At 34.4% G+C, this 17,641-nt stretch overlaps 2 protein-coding genes across 6 annotated transcripts in view; one reads left to right on the top strand and one right to left on the bottom strand.

Moving 5' to 3' along the window:
- Positions 1 to 17,641, top strand: part of LOC127735930 (uncharacterized) — a 502,702-nt gene that overhangs the window by 43,601 nt on the left and 441,460 nt on the right. The gene's annotated exons all lie outside the window — the stretch shown is intronic.
- LOC127735920 (hemicentin-1-like) overlaps positions 1 to 17,641 on the bottom strand; it is a 48,821-nt gene that overhangs the window by 2,357 nt on the left and 28,823 nt on the right. Inside the window, exons 5-12 of one of the 2 annotated variants that reach the window (XM_052246361.1) lie at positions 16,541 to 16,669; positions 15,386 to 15,685; positions 12,680 to 12,973; positions 10,456 to 10,746; positions 7,776 to 7,940; positions 5,806 to 5,931; positions 5,074 to 5,361; positions 4,123 to 4,350 (exon numbers count right to left, since the gene is read on the bottom strand). In XM_052246361.1, the coding sequence (XP_052102321.1) occupies positions 4,123 to 4,350; positions 5,074 to 5,361; positions 5,806 to 5,931; positions 7,776 to 7,940; positions 10,456 to 10,746; positions 12,680 to 12,973; positions 15,386 to 15,685; positions 16,541 to 16,669 (1,821 nt within the window). The remainder of the gene's footprint in view (positions 1 to 4,122; positions 4,351 to 5,073; positions 5,362 to 5,805; positions 5,932 to 7,775; positions 7,941 to 10,455; positions 10,747 to 12,679; positions 12,974 to 15,385; positions 15,686 to 16,540; positions 16,670 to 17,641) is intronic. The other variant, XM_052246362.1, reaches the window with a different exon arrangement.

Below are 17,641 nucleotides of genomic sequence, written 5' to 3'. Positions count from 1 at the left end.
TCGAGTTTGTCATTCAGAGGACAACATACAATTACCAACGGTACATTAATACCTGTATCAAATGCCAAGTTTGTCATTCAGAGGACAACATACAATTACCAAAGGTACATTAATACCTGTATCAAATGCCAGGTTTGTCATTCAGAGGACAACATACAATCACCAATGGTACATTAGCGCCTGTATCAAATGTCAAGTTTGTCATTCAGAGGACAACATACAATCACAAACGGTACATAATTGTCTGTAACAAATGTCAATCATGTCATTCAGAGGAAAACATACAATCACCAACGGTACATTAGTGTCTGTACCAAATGTCAATCTTGTCATTCAGAGGACAGCATACAATCACCAACGGTACATTAGTGTCTGTACCAAATGTCAATCTTGTCATTCAGAGGACACCATACAATCACCAACGGTACATTAGTGTCTGTACCAAATGTCAATCTTGTCATTCAGAGGACACCATACAATCGTCAACAGTACAAAAGTGTCTGTACCAAATATCAATCTTGTCATTCAGAGGACAACATACAATCACCAATGGAACATTAGTCTCCGTACCAAATATCAATCTTGTTATTCAGAGGAGAGCATACAATCACCAACGGTACATTAATGTCTGTACCAAATATCAATCTTGTCATTCAGATTGATTGATTGTTGGTTGCTTAACGTCCAGTGGCAAATATTTCATGCATATTCAGGACGAGTCATTCAGAGGACAGCATACAATCACCAACGGTACATTAATGTCTGTACCAAATATCAATCTTGTCATTCAGATGACAACATACAATCGTCAACGGTACATAAGTGTCTATACCAAAATCAATCCTGTCATTCAGAGGACAACATACAATCGTCAACAATACATTAGTGTCTATACCAAAATCAATCTTGTCATTCAGAGGACAACATACAATCACCAACGGTACATAAGTGTCTATACCAAAATCAATCCTTTCATTCAGTGGACAACATACAATCGTCAACAGTACATTTAGTGTCTATACCAAAATCAATCCTGTCATTCAGATGACAACATACAATGGTCAACGGTACATTAGTGTCTATACCAAAATCAATCCTGTCATTAAGGGGGCAACATACAATCGTCAACGGTACATTAGTGTCTATACCAAAATCAATCCTGTCATTCAGATGACAACATACAATCGTCAACGGAACATTAGTGTCTATACCAAAATCAATCCTGTCATTCAGAGTACAACATACAATCGTCAACAGTACATAAGTATCTATACCAAAATCAATCCTGTCATTCAGAGGACAACATACAATCGTCAACAGTACATAAGTGTCTATACCAAAATCAATCCTCTCATTCAGAGGACAACATACAATCGTCAACAGTACATTAGTGTCTATACCAAAATCAATCCTGTCATTCAGAGGACAACATACAATCGTCAACGGTTCATTAGTGTCTATACCAAAATCAATCCTGTCATTCAGAGGACAACATACAATCGTCAACGGTACATAAGTGTCTATACCAAAATAAATCCTGTCATTCAGAGGACAACATACAATCATCAACAGTACATTAGTGTCTAAAACAAAATCAATCCTGTCATTCAGTGGACAACATACAATCGTCAACAGTACATTAGTGTCTATACAAAATCAATGCTGTCATTCAGAGGACAACATACAATCGTCAACGGTACATTAGTGTCTATTTCAAAATCAATCCTGTCATTCAGAGGACAACATACAATTGTCAACGGTACATTAGTGTCTATACCAAAATCAATCCTGTCATTCAGAGGACAACATACAATGGTCAACGGTACATTAGTGTCTATATCAAAATCAATCCTGTCATTCAGAGGACAACATACAATCGTCAACGGTACATTAGTGTCTATACCAAAATCAATCCTGTCATTCAGAGGACAACATACAATCGTCAACGGTACATAAATGTCTATACCAAAATCAATCCTGTCATTCAGATGACAACATACAATCGTCAACAGTACATTAGTGTCCATACAAAATCAATCCTGTCATTCAGAGGACAACATGCAATCGTCAATGGTACATAAGTGTCTATACCAAAATCAATCCTGTCATTCAGTGGACAACATGCAATCCCCAACGGTACATTAGTGTTTATACCAAAATCAATCCTGTCATTCAGAGGACAACATACAATCGTCAACGGTACATTAGTGTCTATACCAAAATCAATCCTGTCATTCAGTGGACAACATACAATCGTCAACGGTACATTAGTGTCTATACCAAAACCAATCCTGTCATTCAGAGGACAACATACAATCGTCAACGTTACATTAGTGTCTATACCAAAATCAATCCTGTCATTCAGATGACAACATACAATCGTCAACAGTACATTAGTGTCTATACCAAAATCAATCCTGTCATTCAGAGGACAACATACAATCGTCAACGGTACATAAGTGTCTATACCAAAATCAATCCTGTCATTCAGTGGACAACATACAATCCCCAACGGTATATTAGTGTTTATACCAAAATCAATCCTGTCATTCAGAGGACAACATACAATCGTCAACAGTACATAAGGTCTACATAAGTGTGTATACCAAAATCAATCCTGTCATTCAGAGGACAACATACAATCGTCTACAGTACATAAGTGTCTATACCAAAATCAATCCTATCAATCAGAGGGCAACACACTATGGTGTTAAATTGATAGTCAGCACATAAGTGTATGTATCAATTGTAAAACGTGTCTTATTGTACCTTCTTTTTTTGTATACATTGTACATGTTTCGTTACAAACTGATGTGAAACATGATTCACTTGGAAATCAATAAAACATTTCAGTTTAGTAAAACTAATTATTTTAACCACAGAAGTAATTACTTTAGTCGTAATTATAGATGAACGCACTCTTGTTTCGTTTTTGAGAAGGAAAATCAGTAACAAAACTTTATGTTTGGAAACCTGAAAAACTACCCCAAACTGTAATATAACGTTAAAGATGGTCTTAAGGTTAGTGGTGACCATATTGTCTTAAGGTTAGTGGTGACCACATTGTCTTAAAGTTAGCGGTCGACATATGGTGTTAAGGTAATTGGTCACCCTATGATCTTACGGTTATGTCACCATATGGTCTTTATGTGAGGTCGCCGTATAGTCCTAATATTAATGGTCACCTTATGGTCTAAAGGTTCAGTCACCATATGGTTTTGAGGTTAGGTCACCATATGGTCTTAAGGTTCGGTCACCATATGGTCATAAGGTTAAGTCACCCTATGATCTTACGGTTCGTCACCATATGGTCTTAAGGTTAAGTGACCATATGGTCTTAATGTTAGGTTCTCACATTGTCTTAATGTGAGTGGTAAACCTATGGTCTTAAGGTTAGTCTTAATGTTAAGTCAGCATATGTTTTAAAGGTTAAGTCACCATATGGTCTTAAGGTTACGTCACCATATGGTCTTAAGGTTACGTCACAATAATATGGTCTATGTAAGGTCGCCATATGGTATCAAGGTTATAGTCACCATATGGTCTTAAGGTCAAGTCACTATATGGTCTTAAGGTTAGGTCACCATATGGTCTTAAGGTAGGTCACTATATGGTCTTAAGGTTACGTCACCATATGATCTTAAGGTTACGTCACCATATGATCTTAAGGTTACGACACAATAATATGGTCTAGGTAAGGTCGCCATATGGTATCAAGGTTATTGTCACCATATGGTCTTAAGGTCAAGTCACTATATGGTCTTAAGGTTACGTCACCAAATGGTCTTAAGGTTAGTCTTAAGGTTAAGTCGCCATGTTGTCTTAAGGTTAAGTCACCATATGTTTTAAAAATGAAATCACAATATGACCTTAAGGTATTAAGTTCACCATTATATGGTTTTAAGGTTAGATCATCATGTGGTCTTAAGATTATGTCGTCATATGGTCTTATTGTTACGTCATCATATGGTCTTTATTCTTGGTCACAAATGGTCTTAAGAGTTGGTCATAATATGGTCTTAAGATTAGTGGTCACCGTATGGTCATAAGGTCAGGTCACCATAATAATGGTGTAAAGTTTAGAGTCAACATATTGTGTTCAGCGATTGACATATATTTTACCTGATTCTTTATACTCAGGTTCGGCAGTTGGTATGTATGGTCGTTTGGGTTTTCGTTTCTTTGTTGTTTTCTCTGTCGGCTTTGTTGTGATTATAATTGGCACCGGTGTTATAGGCTTTTTGGTAGATATCAATGTTTTTATTGTTGTTGTTGGCTTCTTTGTCATCTTTTCTGTTGTTACCATGGTTGTTGTGGAAGTCGTGGTAGCAGCTTTGGTTGTTGTGACAACTTTAAGAGAATAAAAATATCAAAACCAAGACAAGTGAAGATGTGGTATTATTGCAAACGAGATAAGGGGAAGGGTATAAACAACTAAAGGTCACTGTACGACCTTCAACGATGAGCAAAATCTAAAATGTTCATTTATAAAACAATAATATGTATTTTAGTTGCCTACAAAATTATTTAAATAAATCACCATTCGTTATACAAATTAATGTTTCTTCGTAATAGCCAATAAAAGGAGAAACTTAGCATATACTATTTATATCAGACAAGCCTTTTCATTAGTTAATGACAATTAATTTTCATGCAATTAGTGGGTCACAAATCGTAAGGAGATATTCAGGAGAGAAAAATCTTGTTCTTTTAGAATCACCAGTTGTTTTTGGATAACAAGTCCAGTGAAAGTCGATTAACACAATTAGCTAACATTAGTATATGCAATAGACTATGATATGTCTATGATATATTTTAGAAAGTTCTGGGGGAAAAAAATGGTTGCCTATAACTGCTAACATCCACTTCATTTGAACATTGGTGCATAGTTGTTTCATTGGCAATCATACTACATCTCCTTATTTTTACATTTATACCTGTTGTAATAAAGATCTTCTAGTTTTTCAATAAACTCAAACTCTGTACATTGTTCTCTGCATAGAACTTTGAAATTGAAAATGTTATGGCAAAAACTGAATTACCATAAAAAATCTAAAATAATAAATGGCTTACAAAGTGGTAAAATGGTAACACTGACTGAATCCTTGCCGAGGTGATTTCCACCAACACAGGTGTATTGTCCGAAATCTTCTATTCTTAATTTCATTATTTTCATTGCCACAGTCATATAGTTTTCATGATATGCAATATCTAATGTATGGTCAAACGTAGAATTAGGACCTTTTGGTGAGACCCAAAAATTCAAAATGATCGGATTTCCTGTTATATTGCATTCTGCTATTAATGGCGTCCCGATTTCTTTCTTGATTCTATGGGAGGTTACTGAAACTTTTACAGGATCTGGAAAACGCATAATCGACAAAACTGTTATTCTATAACGTACACATGTTATATATATGATGGATAAAAGGTATTCAAACTTTAAAAAATCATAACGAATACAAAATAAAAATGAAGCAAATTAAAATTGTAAGCATAAATCATAAATGTTAATGATTACTGTTAGCATAAACGAAAAAATCAAAGGGCTTCATGTCATAAATATAAACTTTCCATTAAAATCATGATTAGTTTAATAAAAAATTCAATGAAAAATGACATTCCTCATTTACTATGTACGATTCCATTTATCAAAATGTTGCATATTAATATTGATTGATTTTGGTTTGCGTAACGTCAAATAGCAATTATTTCATGCTTAATCAGGACTAGAATACAAGAGAAGATTGGGGTTAATGAAAAATTGAAAAAGCTGTCAAGTTTTATTTTAACATGCATTCCTACACTGAATGTCTACATCAATGTCCAGTGTTTCCTCTGATTGTTTTCCATTGGTTGCTCTACATTGGTAGGTTCCTGCCACGGATCTATGGCTGTTTAATGTCAACATTTCATCACCAGAGGCTATTTCTGGAATGGAAAGTACGATTAAAGTAATAATAATAAAAGAGAACTAAAACTATTTCGTATTCCCGTATTTATGGAAACATCCATGTAGTAATGGTGAGACGTAAATCAACGACTAAATCTTACTATTTCATTTCACTCGTCTGATCACAGTAGATAACATGTGGTTCATTTATACTTTGATTATCCATCTTTTAATTTATTTCAAAATTAATTTCCATTGGATTCCGATGAATGTTAAGCCTGCTTACAAAGAAGCAATTGAACCAAGGGTTTTAGATGGTAAGTTACAATCATCCCTTGAAAAGTTTAGATTGATAAACATTTCGAAAATACATTGCCATTTGTCGTAACCACAAATCCGCCCTTGGTTCATTGTTCATATTTATCATCGAATCCGACTTATTACAAGATACCCCTTGATATCCTCCTGTTTTATAACCAGATACCCCTTGGTTTCCATTTGAATTATCACCAGATACCCATTGGTATATCTTGAATTATCACCAGATGGTTTCCACTTGATATATAACCAGATACTCCTTGGTTCCCTCGTGACATATGACCAGATACCCCCTGGTCTCCTCTTGACTAATCACCAGATATCTTGACTTTCCACCAGATACCCCTTGGTATCGTCTGGACTTATCACCAGATACTTCTTGGCTTCCCTCTTGACTTATCACTAGATACCCTTTGGTATCCTCTTAATCATCAGATACCTGATGTTGTAACCACAAAACCGTCCTTGGTTCCTTGTTCATATGTATCATCGAATCGGACTTATCACCTGATACCTCTTGGTACCCTCCTGTTTTATAACCAGATACCCCTTGATATCCTCCTGTTTTATAGTCAGATACCTATTGTCTCCTCTTGACTTATTACCAGTTACCAATTGGTATCTCTTGAAAATTATCACCTGATGGTTTCCACTTGATATATAACCAGATACTCCTTGGTTCCCTCGTGACATATGACCAGATACCCCCTGGTCTCCTCTTGACTAATCACCAGATATCTTGACTTTCCACCAGATACCCCTTGGTATCGTCTGGACTTATCACCAGATACTTCTTGGCTTCCCTCTTGACTTATCACTAGATACCCTTTGGTATCCTCTTAATCATCAGATACCTGATGTTGTAACCACAAAACCGTCCTTGGTTCCTTGTTCATATGTATCATCGAATCGGACTTATCACCTGATACCTCTTGGTACCCTCCTGTTTTATAACCAGATACCCCTTGATATCCTCCTGTTTTATAGTCAGATACCTATTGTCTCCTCTTGACTTATTACCAGTTACCAATTGGTATCTCTTGAAAATTATCACCTGATGGTTTCCACTTGATTTATGATAACCAGATACCCATTGGTTCACTCTTGACTTATGACCAGATACCCTTTGGTATCCTCTTAACTTATCACCAGATACCCTTTGGTATCCTCTTAACTTATCACCAGATACCCTTTGGTATCCTCTTAACTTATCACCAGATACCCTTTGATATCCTCTTGACTTGTCACCTGATACCCCTAGGTATCCTCTTGACTTATTACCAGATACCCCTTGGTTTCCTCTTTTAACTAATCACCAGATATCCATTGGTATCTCTTGAATTATCACCAGACAATTTTCTCTTGACATATTAACAGATACCCCTTGGTCTCCTCTTGATTATTTATCACCAGATACTCCTTGGTATTCTCTTGTCTTAAAACCAGACGCCCTTTGGTCTTCTCTTAACTAATCACCAGATATCCATTGGTATCTCTTGAATTATCATCAAATGGTTCCGCTGAAAACATTACCTGATACCCCTTGACTTCTTATATTAAATACCTGTATACTGCTTTCGTCCATCGCTTTCTCCTATATATTTATACCAAAATATCATTATTCTTGGAAAAGCTTCTACTTTACACATAAGTTTGATTGGACCGCTATTTTCTTTTCTAATTATGTCTGTAGGACTTGAGATAGCCTTGTCTATGTTAACAAAATCATCTGTAATAAAGACAGTTCAACTATGGTCACAACTTGATATTAATTGGAGAAAACTGACAATTTCTTTTCTTTTTTAATTTCTTTCTATTTTCTGTGAAAATCATTAAAATGATATTAAACAAGAGTCTGTCAGAGTGACAGCAAACCGGATTTCCCTGCAGAGGTCGAACCCTGAACAGTTGAGCAAGTATGGACACAACATTTAAGCTTAAAACAGCTCTGAATTTGGATTGTGATTGAATATTGAAAATATTTGCAAATCTGAACCCCCAAACAGGATCAAGTAAAAATTAAACATTAACAAACACAACTAAAATAAAATACCACAAAACAACTGTGACATCTACCTTCATAATAAACGACTTAAAATAAAAGTTATAAAGAAATCTTTGAGAACTAATGACTAAAATCAATTGAACAGAGACAATCATTGATAGACTAAAATCCATATACCATATATGTTCAAAGGGAAATAACTCAAACTTATTTCCATGACTCAGTGATGTAAACAACAAAAATAGTTCTCTAAAACTAGATATGATTTAACCACTAAAACATTGTTAGAATAAGCATATCAAAGAACCCCAAGAATTCAATTGTTAATGAAATTAAACAAAAGTTTAATTTAGGACCTTTTGGACCTCAATGTGGTATTATCTAATTAATAATGAAAATAAATACAGGTTTAGATTCAGCATTTCAAAGAACCCTATATATATTCAATTTATGTTGAAATCAAACACATTTTAATTTTGGACCCCGATTTGGACCAACTTGAAAACTGGGCCTAAAATCAGAAATCTAAATATATGTTTATTAATAGACAATATAAGCTTAGTTTTTAAAGGAGTTCACTTCATAAAAAAAATATGTATAGCATTCAGAAAATTAGTTTATACAGAATAACAAACAAACCTACCACACAATTCTTCAAACAATTTACCAAAGAAAAGAAGAAAAAAATCCAAAATGTCATTTATCATTAATACAATGTCTTTTAAAAATCTATAAAACTTATCTGTAATTACCTTCAAAATGTCTAATAATGAACAGTAAATTCCTAACTATATTTATACTGTCCTACAGAGCTTATAATCATCAACACTTAGGAAACAGAAAATTTTCAAATAAATCTGTCACTCCAATTATAATTCTGTGGTTGATATTTACCACATGCTTTGTTATCTGATAACAGGTGAAAATTATTTAAAAACACTTAGTGTAATCAAACTTTATATATAATTAACCATTTCTAAGGGAAATAACTCAATCACATAATAAGTACCACTTCTGGCTACTGAAAAGGCTACAACTCAACAACGAGAAAAGCTAAAACCGTGAAAATTCAACTTGAGCTTCATTTAGTCACAGAAAACAACATATCTAAATTTGAAAAAAAAATCGCCAAAGCGTTTTCATGTTAATGAACGGACACTGTTTGGCTGCCGATTGCCCGCCCGCCCGCCCGCCCGCTGTACATACCCAAATCAATAACCGATTTTTCCTTCGAAAATCCGGTTAATGAAAAGTCCTTAATTTCTTGTATGCACATGTTATTACGATTTTGATACTCTTTTGACTTTTCACAAATGACAGATGTTAAACTTCGTCATTTTTAGGTTGAAATTATGCATGGGGGTACATATTTTTTTCGGCTAACTCCTCCTTCTGTTTTTAAGTTAGAACTTGTATATCACGCAGTTTGTTTACATACATTATGTGTATATGCAAATTGTCAGAATTTAGTTTGTCTTTAAAATGATGTTGAATTTTGTCAATTTTTGTGAAATTATACATTAGGGTACGTGGTTAACTTGTTTGCGGAACCATACACATGTACATGCATACGTCAAGGCCTTTGCGGAACCATAATCATGTACATGTGTACGTCAAGAGCTTTCTGGAACTATACACATGTACACGCATACGTCAGGGGCATGATCTTTATAAAAATAAAAAGATTTGGTATGATTGCCAACTTGTCTAGTTCTAACTTCTGGCAATTATTGGTACTAAACACAGTTTGAAATTGTACAAAACATGTTCACTCACCTGGAACCTGAGTCATACATAAAGGATGAGATTTAACTAAGATGTTCAATTATGCTTTGTTCGCTCACTTGGAACCTGAGTTAAACTTGAGGAATGAAATTTAACCAAGAGGTTCAACGTTTTACAGGTGTATGTTTGTTCACTCACCTGGAACCAGAGTTATACTAAATGAATGATATTTAACCAAGAAATTCGATGTTCTACAATTATATGTTTGTTCACTCACCTGGAACCTGAGTTATACTTAAGGAATGAGATTTAACCAAGAGATTCGATGTTCTACAGGTAAATGTTTGTTCACTCACCTGGAACATGAGTTATACTTAAGGAATGAGATTAAACAAAGAGATTCGATGTTCTACAGGTAAATGTTTGTTCACTCACCTGGAACATGAGTTATACTTAAGGAATGAGATTTAACCAAAAGATTCGATGTTCTACAGGTAAATGTTTGTTCACTCACCTGGAACATGAGTTATACTTAAGGAATGAGATTTAACCAAGAGATTCGATGTTCTACAGGTGTATGTTCCCTTGTCGCCAAGTTTCATCTTGTTTATAAACAGTTTGCTATAAATTCTTTGATCATCTGTATTAATATCACGTGACGTAGTGATGCGTGAAGACTTTATCAATCGTTGTCCGTTTTTGAACCATTCAATACCATCTTTTCCAATAGAATCAGTTGTTGCGTTACAAACCAGAGTTATATCCCTTCCTACTTTTCCTTCAACTGGTCCACTTATTTCAATAGCTGTAAATTATAAAACAAATTGCCTAAATATTAGCAAACTGAAAGAAATTATGAAAATGTGAAATAAAAATTCTATCAATTTTCGGCAACAAAAATATAATAAGAAATTTGTCCACCAATCAAAAAAAATAATTCAGTAAAAACTTTTTTAAAACAATCATCTTCAAAGAAAAGCTGTTTTACAAACAATGGAACACTTCTATGTAGTAATAACAGCATTTAATTGGAATCAAAAATATCCAAAAGAATGAAAACTAACAATACGTCAACATTGATTAAGCGACAGAAAAGTGAATAAACACTCATTCTAATTATGAGGTTCATCAAACGCTTTAGTTCACACTAGTGGTAAAAATACAATAAGAACTGTATGTCAGCTGATCTGCCGTGTTATGATTTGTCTGGGGTGTTCAAACTTACTTCCAAGTCGGAATCAGGTTAAAATAAACAAACGATAATACGAATATGTTAAAAGCAAAGATCAGTTCCTTCATTTCCGGCAGAAACACGTACAATACGCCGTTTCAGAATCTAATGCATTCTGGGTAGTATTTTCAAAAGCGTACACCAGAACGTTGTGATTGGTTAACAACGTCCTAAACAATCGAAATTCAACCAATGGCGTGACGTTGTTTTCATTTTGGTGTATGAACAATGAAATTACCCATGATCCTTTAGATTTTGAAACGGCGAAATTTTTATAATTTTTTAACATCATCCTAACTAGTAAACGCCTATATTTGTAAATGTTTAACCATTTTTCTTCGTCATTACGTCAATATTAATAATGTTTTCAATTACGGGAACAGCAAATCATGATATGCCTTTGAAAAGGCGCTTCCATTCACAAGAACGATCGTCTTTGTTGCTCGTGGTAAACTAGTTGGCATTAAGGGCCAACCCGTGATAAAATCAATATAAATTAAAGCCCCAATGAATTATTCATAATAGAACAATCGACTCTAAATGTGACGTAATAACAAAAGCATTGTACGTAAAAATGCACGCATTTAAAAGTCATCAAAACATGTAAGTTATGATATCGAACGTGGTAAAATTTTAGACATAAAGGGCCAACCTGTTGTAAAAGCAATATACATGTAAGCCCCCATGAATTATTTCTTTAATGTCTTATACACTTGCAACTTTGTGAAAGGAACAATTCCCAAATAATAGTCACATTGTAAAATAACGCTGCAGTTTTATAAAACTTTGAGAGTAACTTTAAGATATCAAGCAATCAAAGACGTGAAGATATGTTCTAAAATATCAATATCCGTATATACTCACTCACTAATTTCTTCTGTGCTAGCCAGTATAACACTGGCTAGCTCAGAAGAAAATCTCTCCAAAAGATTATCATGGAAACAACTGTCGAATGCCTGTAATAGTCTTGACAACAAAATTGTTAGTCAAGTAATTTTATTCCGATTTTTTCTACCATAATTGTGTTTGTCGTTTGATGTTATCAGCTTTAATTAGGTCGATAGTTTGTTTTCCCTTTTTTTTCTTTTTTTTTCCCCATTGTTTGGCCCTAATCAGTGGTTGTTAACATTCTCGTACTTTGATATTTGGTGAATATATGCCTAATTGGTAATCATACAACCTCTCGTTACATAAATACTTATCTAGTTATAAAGTCTGCATGTCGTAGACGACATTTATTATGAAACACCAGGTCTGTTTTAGCCCTCTGAATACGGAACTAATTGACCAACCTGGCATATTTGATTTCCATAGTCATGAACCAAATTTTATTTTAAAAAACAACAACACATTTTTTCTAATTTCCTAGCTATCTGTCGTCTTTCAGTTTGCCATTTGACACTCTGAATAAAATGCTTTCAACGTCATAAATTCCAATTTTGATTTCGGCAAATGCCATGATATAAATTCGCACAATTATCAAATAATAGTATAGGTTAATAAATACCACTTTGTTCCAAACGTATCTCCATTTCGTCACTACCGAATTCGTTGTCTGCCTGACATACATATACTGCAAAATCTGAAGCCTCGAGCGACACAATCGTTAATGAAGACACAGTGATGTCATCTTCTTTGTAAGTTTCGATAGCATATCGTCTGCTAGCGGTAGGTGAAAGTTTTTGTCCATTTTTAAACCAAACAACGCTCCTAGGAAAACCTCGAACTCTGCATTCTAAATCGCCATTTTCACTTTTTATTTTACGAACTAATGAAGATGCCACCGCTATTTTAGGAGCTCCTGAAAATTAGACAAGTGTACATGATCATAATATAACATCTGATATTTGATAATTTTTTTATGTAAATCAGTAGAAGTTATGAAGAAAGTGGTAATGTTTGTAAACGAGTAGAAGTTGTGAAGAAAGTGGTAATGTTTGTAAACGAGTAGAAGTTGTGAAGAAAGTGGTAATGTTTGTAAACGAGTAGAAGTTGTGAAGAAAGTGGTAATGTTTGTAAACGAGTAGAAGTTGTGAAGAAAGTGGTAATGTTTGTAAACGAGTAGAATTTGTAAAGAAAGTGGTAATGTTGGTAAACGAGTAGAAGTTGTGAAGAAAGTGGTGGTAATGTTTGTAAACGAGTAGAAGTTGTGAAGAAAGTGGTAATGTTTGTAAACGAGTATAAGTTGTGAAGAAAGTGGTAATGTTTGTAAACGAGTAGAAGTTGTGAAGAAAGTGGTAATGTTTGTAAACGAGTAGAAGTTGTGAAGAAAGTGGTAATGTTTGTAAACGAGTAGAAGTTGTGAAGAAAGTGGTAATGTTTGTTAACGAGTAGAAGTTGTGAAGAAAGTGGTAACGTTTGTAAACGAGTTGAAGTTGTGAAGAAAGTGGTAATGTTTGTAAACGAGTAGAAGGTGTGAAGAAAGTGGTAATGTTGGTAAACGAGTAGAAGTTGTGAAGAAAGTGGTAATGTTGGTAAACGAGTAGAAGTTGTGAAGAAAGTGGTAATGTTGGTAAACGAGTAGAAGTTGTGAAGAAAGTGGAAATGTTGGTAAACGAGTAGAAGTTGTGAAGAAAGTGGCAATGTTGGTAAACGAGTAGAAGTTATGAAGAAAGTGGTGGTAATGTTCGTAAACGAGTAGAAGTTATGAAGAAAGTGGTAATGTTGGTAAACGAGTAGAAGTTGTGAAGAAAGTGGTAACGTTTGTAAACGAGTAGAAGTTGTGAAGAAAGTGGTAATGTTTGTAAACGAGTAGAAGTTGTGAAGAAAGTGGTAATGTTTGTAAACGAGTAGAAGTTGTGAAGAAAGTGTGGTAATGTTTGTAAACGAGTAGAAGTTGTGAAGAAAGTGGTAATGTTTGTAAACGAGTAGAAGTTGTGAAGAAAGTGGTAATGTTTGTAAACGAGTAGAAGTTGTGAAGAAAGTGGTAACGTTTGTAAACGAGTAGAAGTTGTGAAGAAAGTGGTAACGTTTGAAAACGAGTAGAAGTTGTGAAGAAAGTGGTAATGTTTGTAAACGAGTAGAAGTTGTGAAGAAAGTGGTGGTAATGTTTGTAAACGAGTAGAAGTTGTGAAGAAAGTGGTAATGTTTGTAAACGAGTAGAAGTTGTGAAGAAAGTGGTAATGTTTGTAAACGAGTAGAAGTTGTGAAGAAAGTGGTAATGTTTGTAAACGAGTAGAAGTTGTGAAGAAAGTAGTAATGTTTGTAAACGAGTAGAAGTTGTGAAGAAAGTGGTGGTAATGTTTGTAAACGAGTAGAAGTTGTGAAGAAAGTGGTAATGTTTGTAAACGAGTAGAAGTTGTGAAGAAAGTGGTAATGTTTGTAAACGAGTAGAAGTTGTGAAGAAAGTGGTAACGTTTGTAAACGAGTAGAAGTTGTGAAGAAAGTGGTAACGTTTGTAAACGAGTAGAAGGTGTGAAGAAAGTGGTAATGTTGGTAAACGAGTAGAAGTTGTGAAGAAAGTGGTAATGTTTGTAAACGAGTAGAAGTTGTGAAGAAAGTGGTAATGTTTGTAAACGAGTAGAAGTTGTGAAGAAAGTGGAAATGTTGGTAAACGAGTAGAAGTTGTGAAGAAAGTGGTAATGTTGGTAAACGAGTAGAAGTTATGAAGAAAGTGGTGGTAATGTTGGTAAACGAGTAGAAGTTGTGAAGAAAGTGGTAACGTTTGTAAACGAGTAGAAGTTGTGAAGAAAGTGGTAACGTTGGTAAACGAGTAGAAGTTGTGAAGAAAGTGGTGGTAATGTTTGTAAACGAGTAGAAGTTGTGAAGAAAGTGGTAATGTTTGTAAACGAGTAGAAGTTGTGAAGAAAGTGGTGGTAATGTTTGTAAACGAGTAGAAGTTGTGAAGAAAGTGGTAATGTTTGTAAACGAGTAGAAGTTGTGAAGAAAGTGGTAATGTTTGTAAACGAGTAGAAGTTTTAGAAGTTGCAAGTTTTAATCACTAGTTTGCATTGTAAAAGCTTTTTAACTTTTTCCGACTTTCATTAGCAAAACATAAATGACCACAATGTCGTCTATTTGCAGTGAAGTTTTTCTTTAATAAACAGTCTGATAACAAGCAAGGTTTAATACAGAACTTTTCAATAAAAACCTAGAATTAGATGGACAACACGAGACCTCTGAAATCATGTCTTTTAAAAGCAGTCACCAACAATGACTTCATTAGTTTGACCCTTACCCTTGGATATCTATGTGTATACTCCAATGAAATTACCTGTTTTTTCTAATGTATAATCGTGTGAAGCGGACCCATATTTATTTTCTGCTTCGCAAGTGTAAATACCAAAATCATTATCGTTAAGATCGTTGATTCGGAGAGATAATATGATCGAATCTTTCTCTTCATACACATCCTGTCTAAATTTATACGACGCTTCAGTTCTGGATATGACGTTTCCATTTCTCTTCCAAACAACATAAGGAAGAGGATATCCTTCCGCAAGACATTCAAATATAACATTTTTACCAGGTTTCTTCGTCACTTGGTCATTCTGTGGATATACCTGAGGTTTATCTAGAAGATGTAAAAATAATTTCAATGGTTAAAATCAAGCGGAAAAGACACATGTAAGATGAAGTTTTTCGCGTGACAAGTTTGTGCCACTAAATCTGTAATTGTCTGTGCAGTACTTTGTGAACGTATTTGTCTTTTCGTTTTAATTTTTTTCAATAGCCATACTATTATTTGTCCTTTTTCGAGTTATGCTGCTTTTATCTGAGTTATAGTACAGAATTATTTAAGAACACAATATAAAAAGCTTAGCCTGCCAATAAAGTATGATATCCATTTCTGGAAGACCAGAGATAGGTTTCAAGAGTAACCTTAACTAGACATGCTCCATCTAGGATTTACACTTACACATCTGGATTACCTGATATCATTTCAGTTTTACATGCCGAAGCAGGAATGCCTACCCGTCCGGAGTGCTGAACATCTCCTTTTAGTGTGGCTTTTTCGATAGTCTATTAACATTCGATTTTTTTTAAATCCGCTTACTTCGAACACCAGTCATGTAATGAAGTATAGTAGATTTTGTATGCCATATCCTAAAACTTATTCATAGACACAGAAAGACAGCCGATTACATTTTCTTGGTTCTATGCAAAGCCCCGAAATGACAAATGTAAAACAATCAAGCGAGAAAACCAGCTTCCTGACTTTATACAAAACAATAAACGAAAAACAAATATGAATCATAATGATATATACAGCAACAAACAACAACCACTGAATCACATGCTTCTGAGATGGGACAGGCACATACAGAATTTGGCGGGGTTAAACATGATTGCGGGCGCCCAACCCTCCCCTAACCTGGGACGGGTAATGCTCTTTTATGAGAGTTAAAGTTCTCAATGTTATACTTACAATGAACAACTACAATAATTTCTCTGGACACATTTGGTGGTAAATTATTGGATGCCACACATTCATAAGATCCAGCTGCTTCTCGGGCAATATCCTTTATGGATAAAATCGGACCTGTTGTACCAAGATCTAAAAATATACATAATTACACAATGAATGGTCAGAATATCTTGCAATGTTCTTTGTGGATTATATTCCAGGTGCGAAACTATAATATTAAATTGCACATTAATATTCAGAATATTCTTTAAGGATATTTAACATGTTGTAGCAAGTTATGAAAATTTAAATAATTCCACAACGAATGTTAAAAATGTTCAAACACTGGTTTGATGTAAATCAACCCATTTCATTGCAATTTAAAAACAAAATTTGACAAGCCAATTTATTTATTCTTTATCTTCATAAAAATGCAGATATCAAAACACTAACACTGAAAAACTAAAGATTGAGTAAACTTGTGCACGTAGGAGAGGTTGTTCCTTTCTACTGGAAGCAGTGACACCCATGATGTGCCTTGGGCAATTCAAAATCTGGTGTAACATCATATTCAGCGGTGTCATAGCAAAGTAAGGAGGACGGGATATTGGCTACGATGAATTGAACATATTCATTATCATCTGTGACATGAATATTTCTAAACGGCCAACCAAATCAAGACGGCACTTCGTAAACCTTCGAATAAATAAACTCAATTTACTTCAAGAAAAATTCGTTTAAAGCTTCTTTGAAAGTAGCAACCCCTTTGAAGGAAATCATAAATATATCTAACATGATACTAAGCAGGGGATAGTTTTCGTAGAAAATTGAACTTAAGTCAAAAGATCAAAAATAACCATTTCGATGGAATACCGTTACAAGTGATGACGGATTTACTGCAGTGAGCCTCTTGTTTGTGTAATATATAGAAGAAAAAAATAAACTAATTTTTTTCACTCTCAGATTAAAATCTTATCGTGCCAAAGTTTCAATTATCGCTGTCATTTTTCCAGATGAGATCCACTCGATTAAATCAGCATACATGTCGGAACAATTACATTAATGCAAATAAAATACAAATCTTATGGTACTAGGAAATGTAAGTGTTATCAAACGTTTCGT

Source organism: Mytilus californianus, unplaced genomic scaffold (assembly GCF_021869535.1).
Source record: "Mytilus californianus isolate M0D057914Y unplaced genomic scaffold, xbMytCali1.0.p SCAF_3, whole genome shotgun sequence".
In the NCBI taxonomy this organism is placed as follows: domain Eukaryota; kingdom Metazoa; phylum Mollusca; class Bivalvia; order Mytilida; family Mytilidae; genus Mytilus; species Mytilus californianus.
Note: the sequence above shows the minus strand (reverse complement) of the source record. Positions and strands in the feature narration are given on the sequence as shown.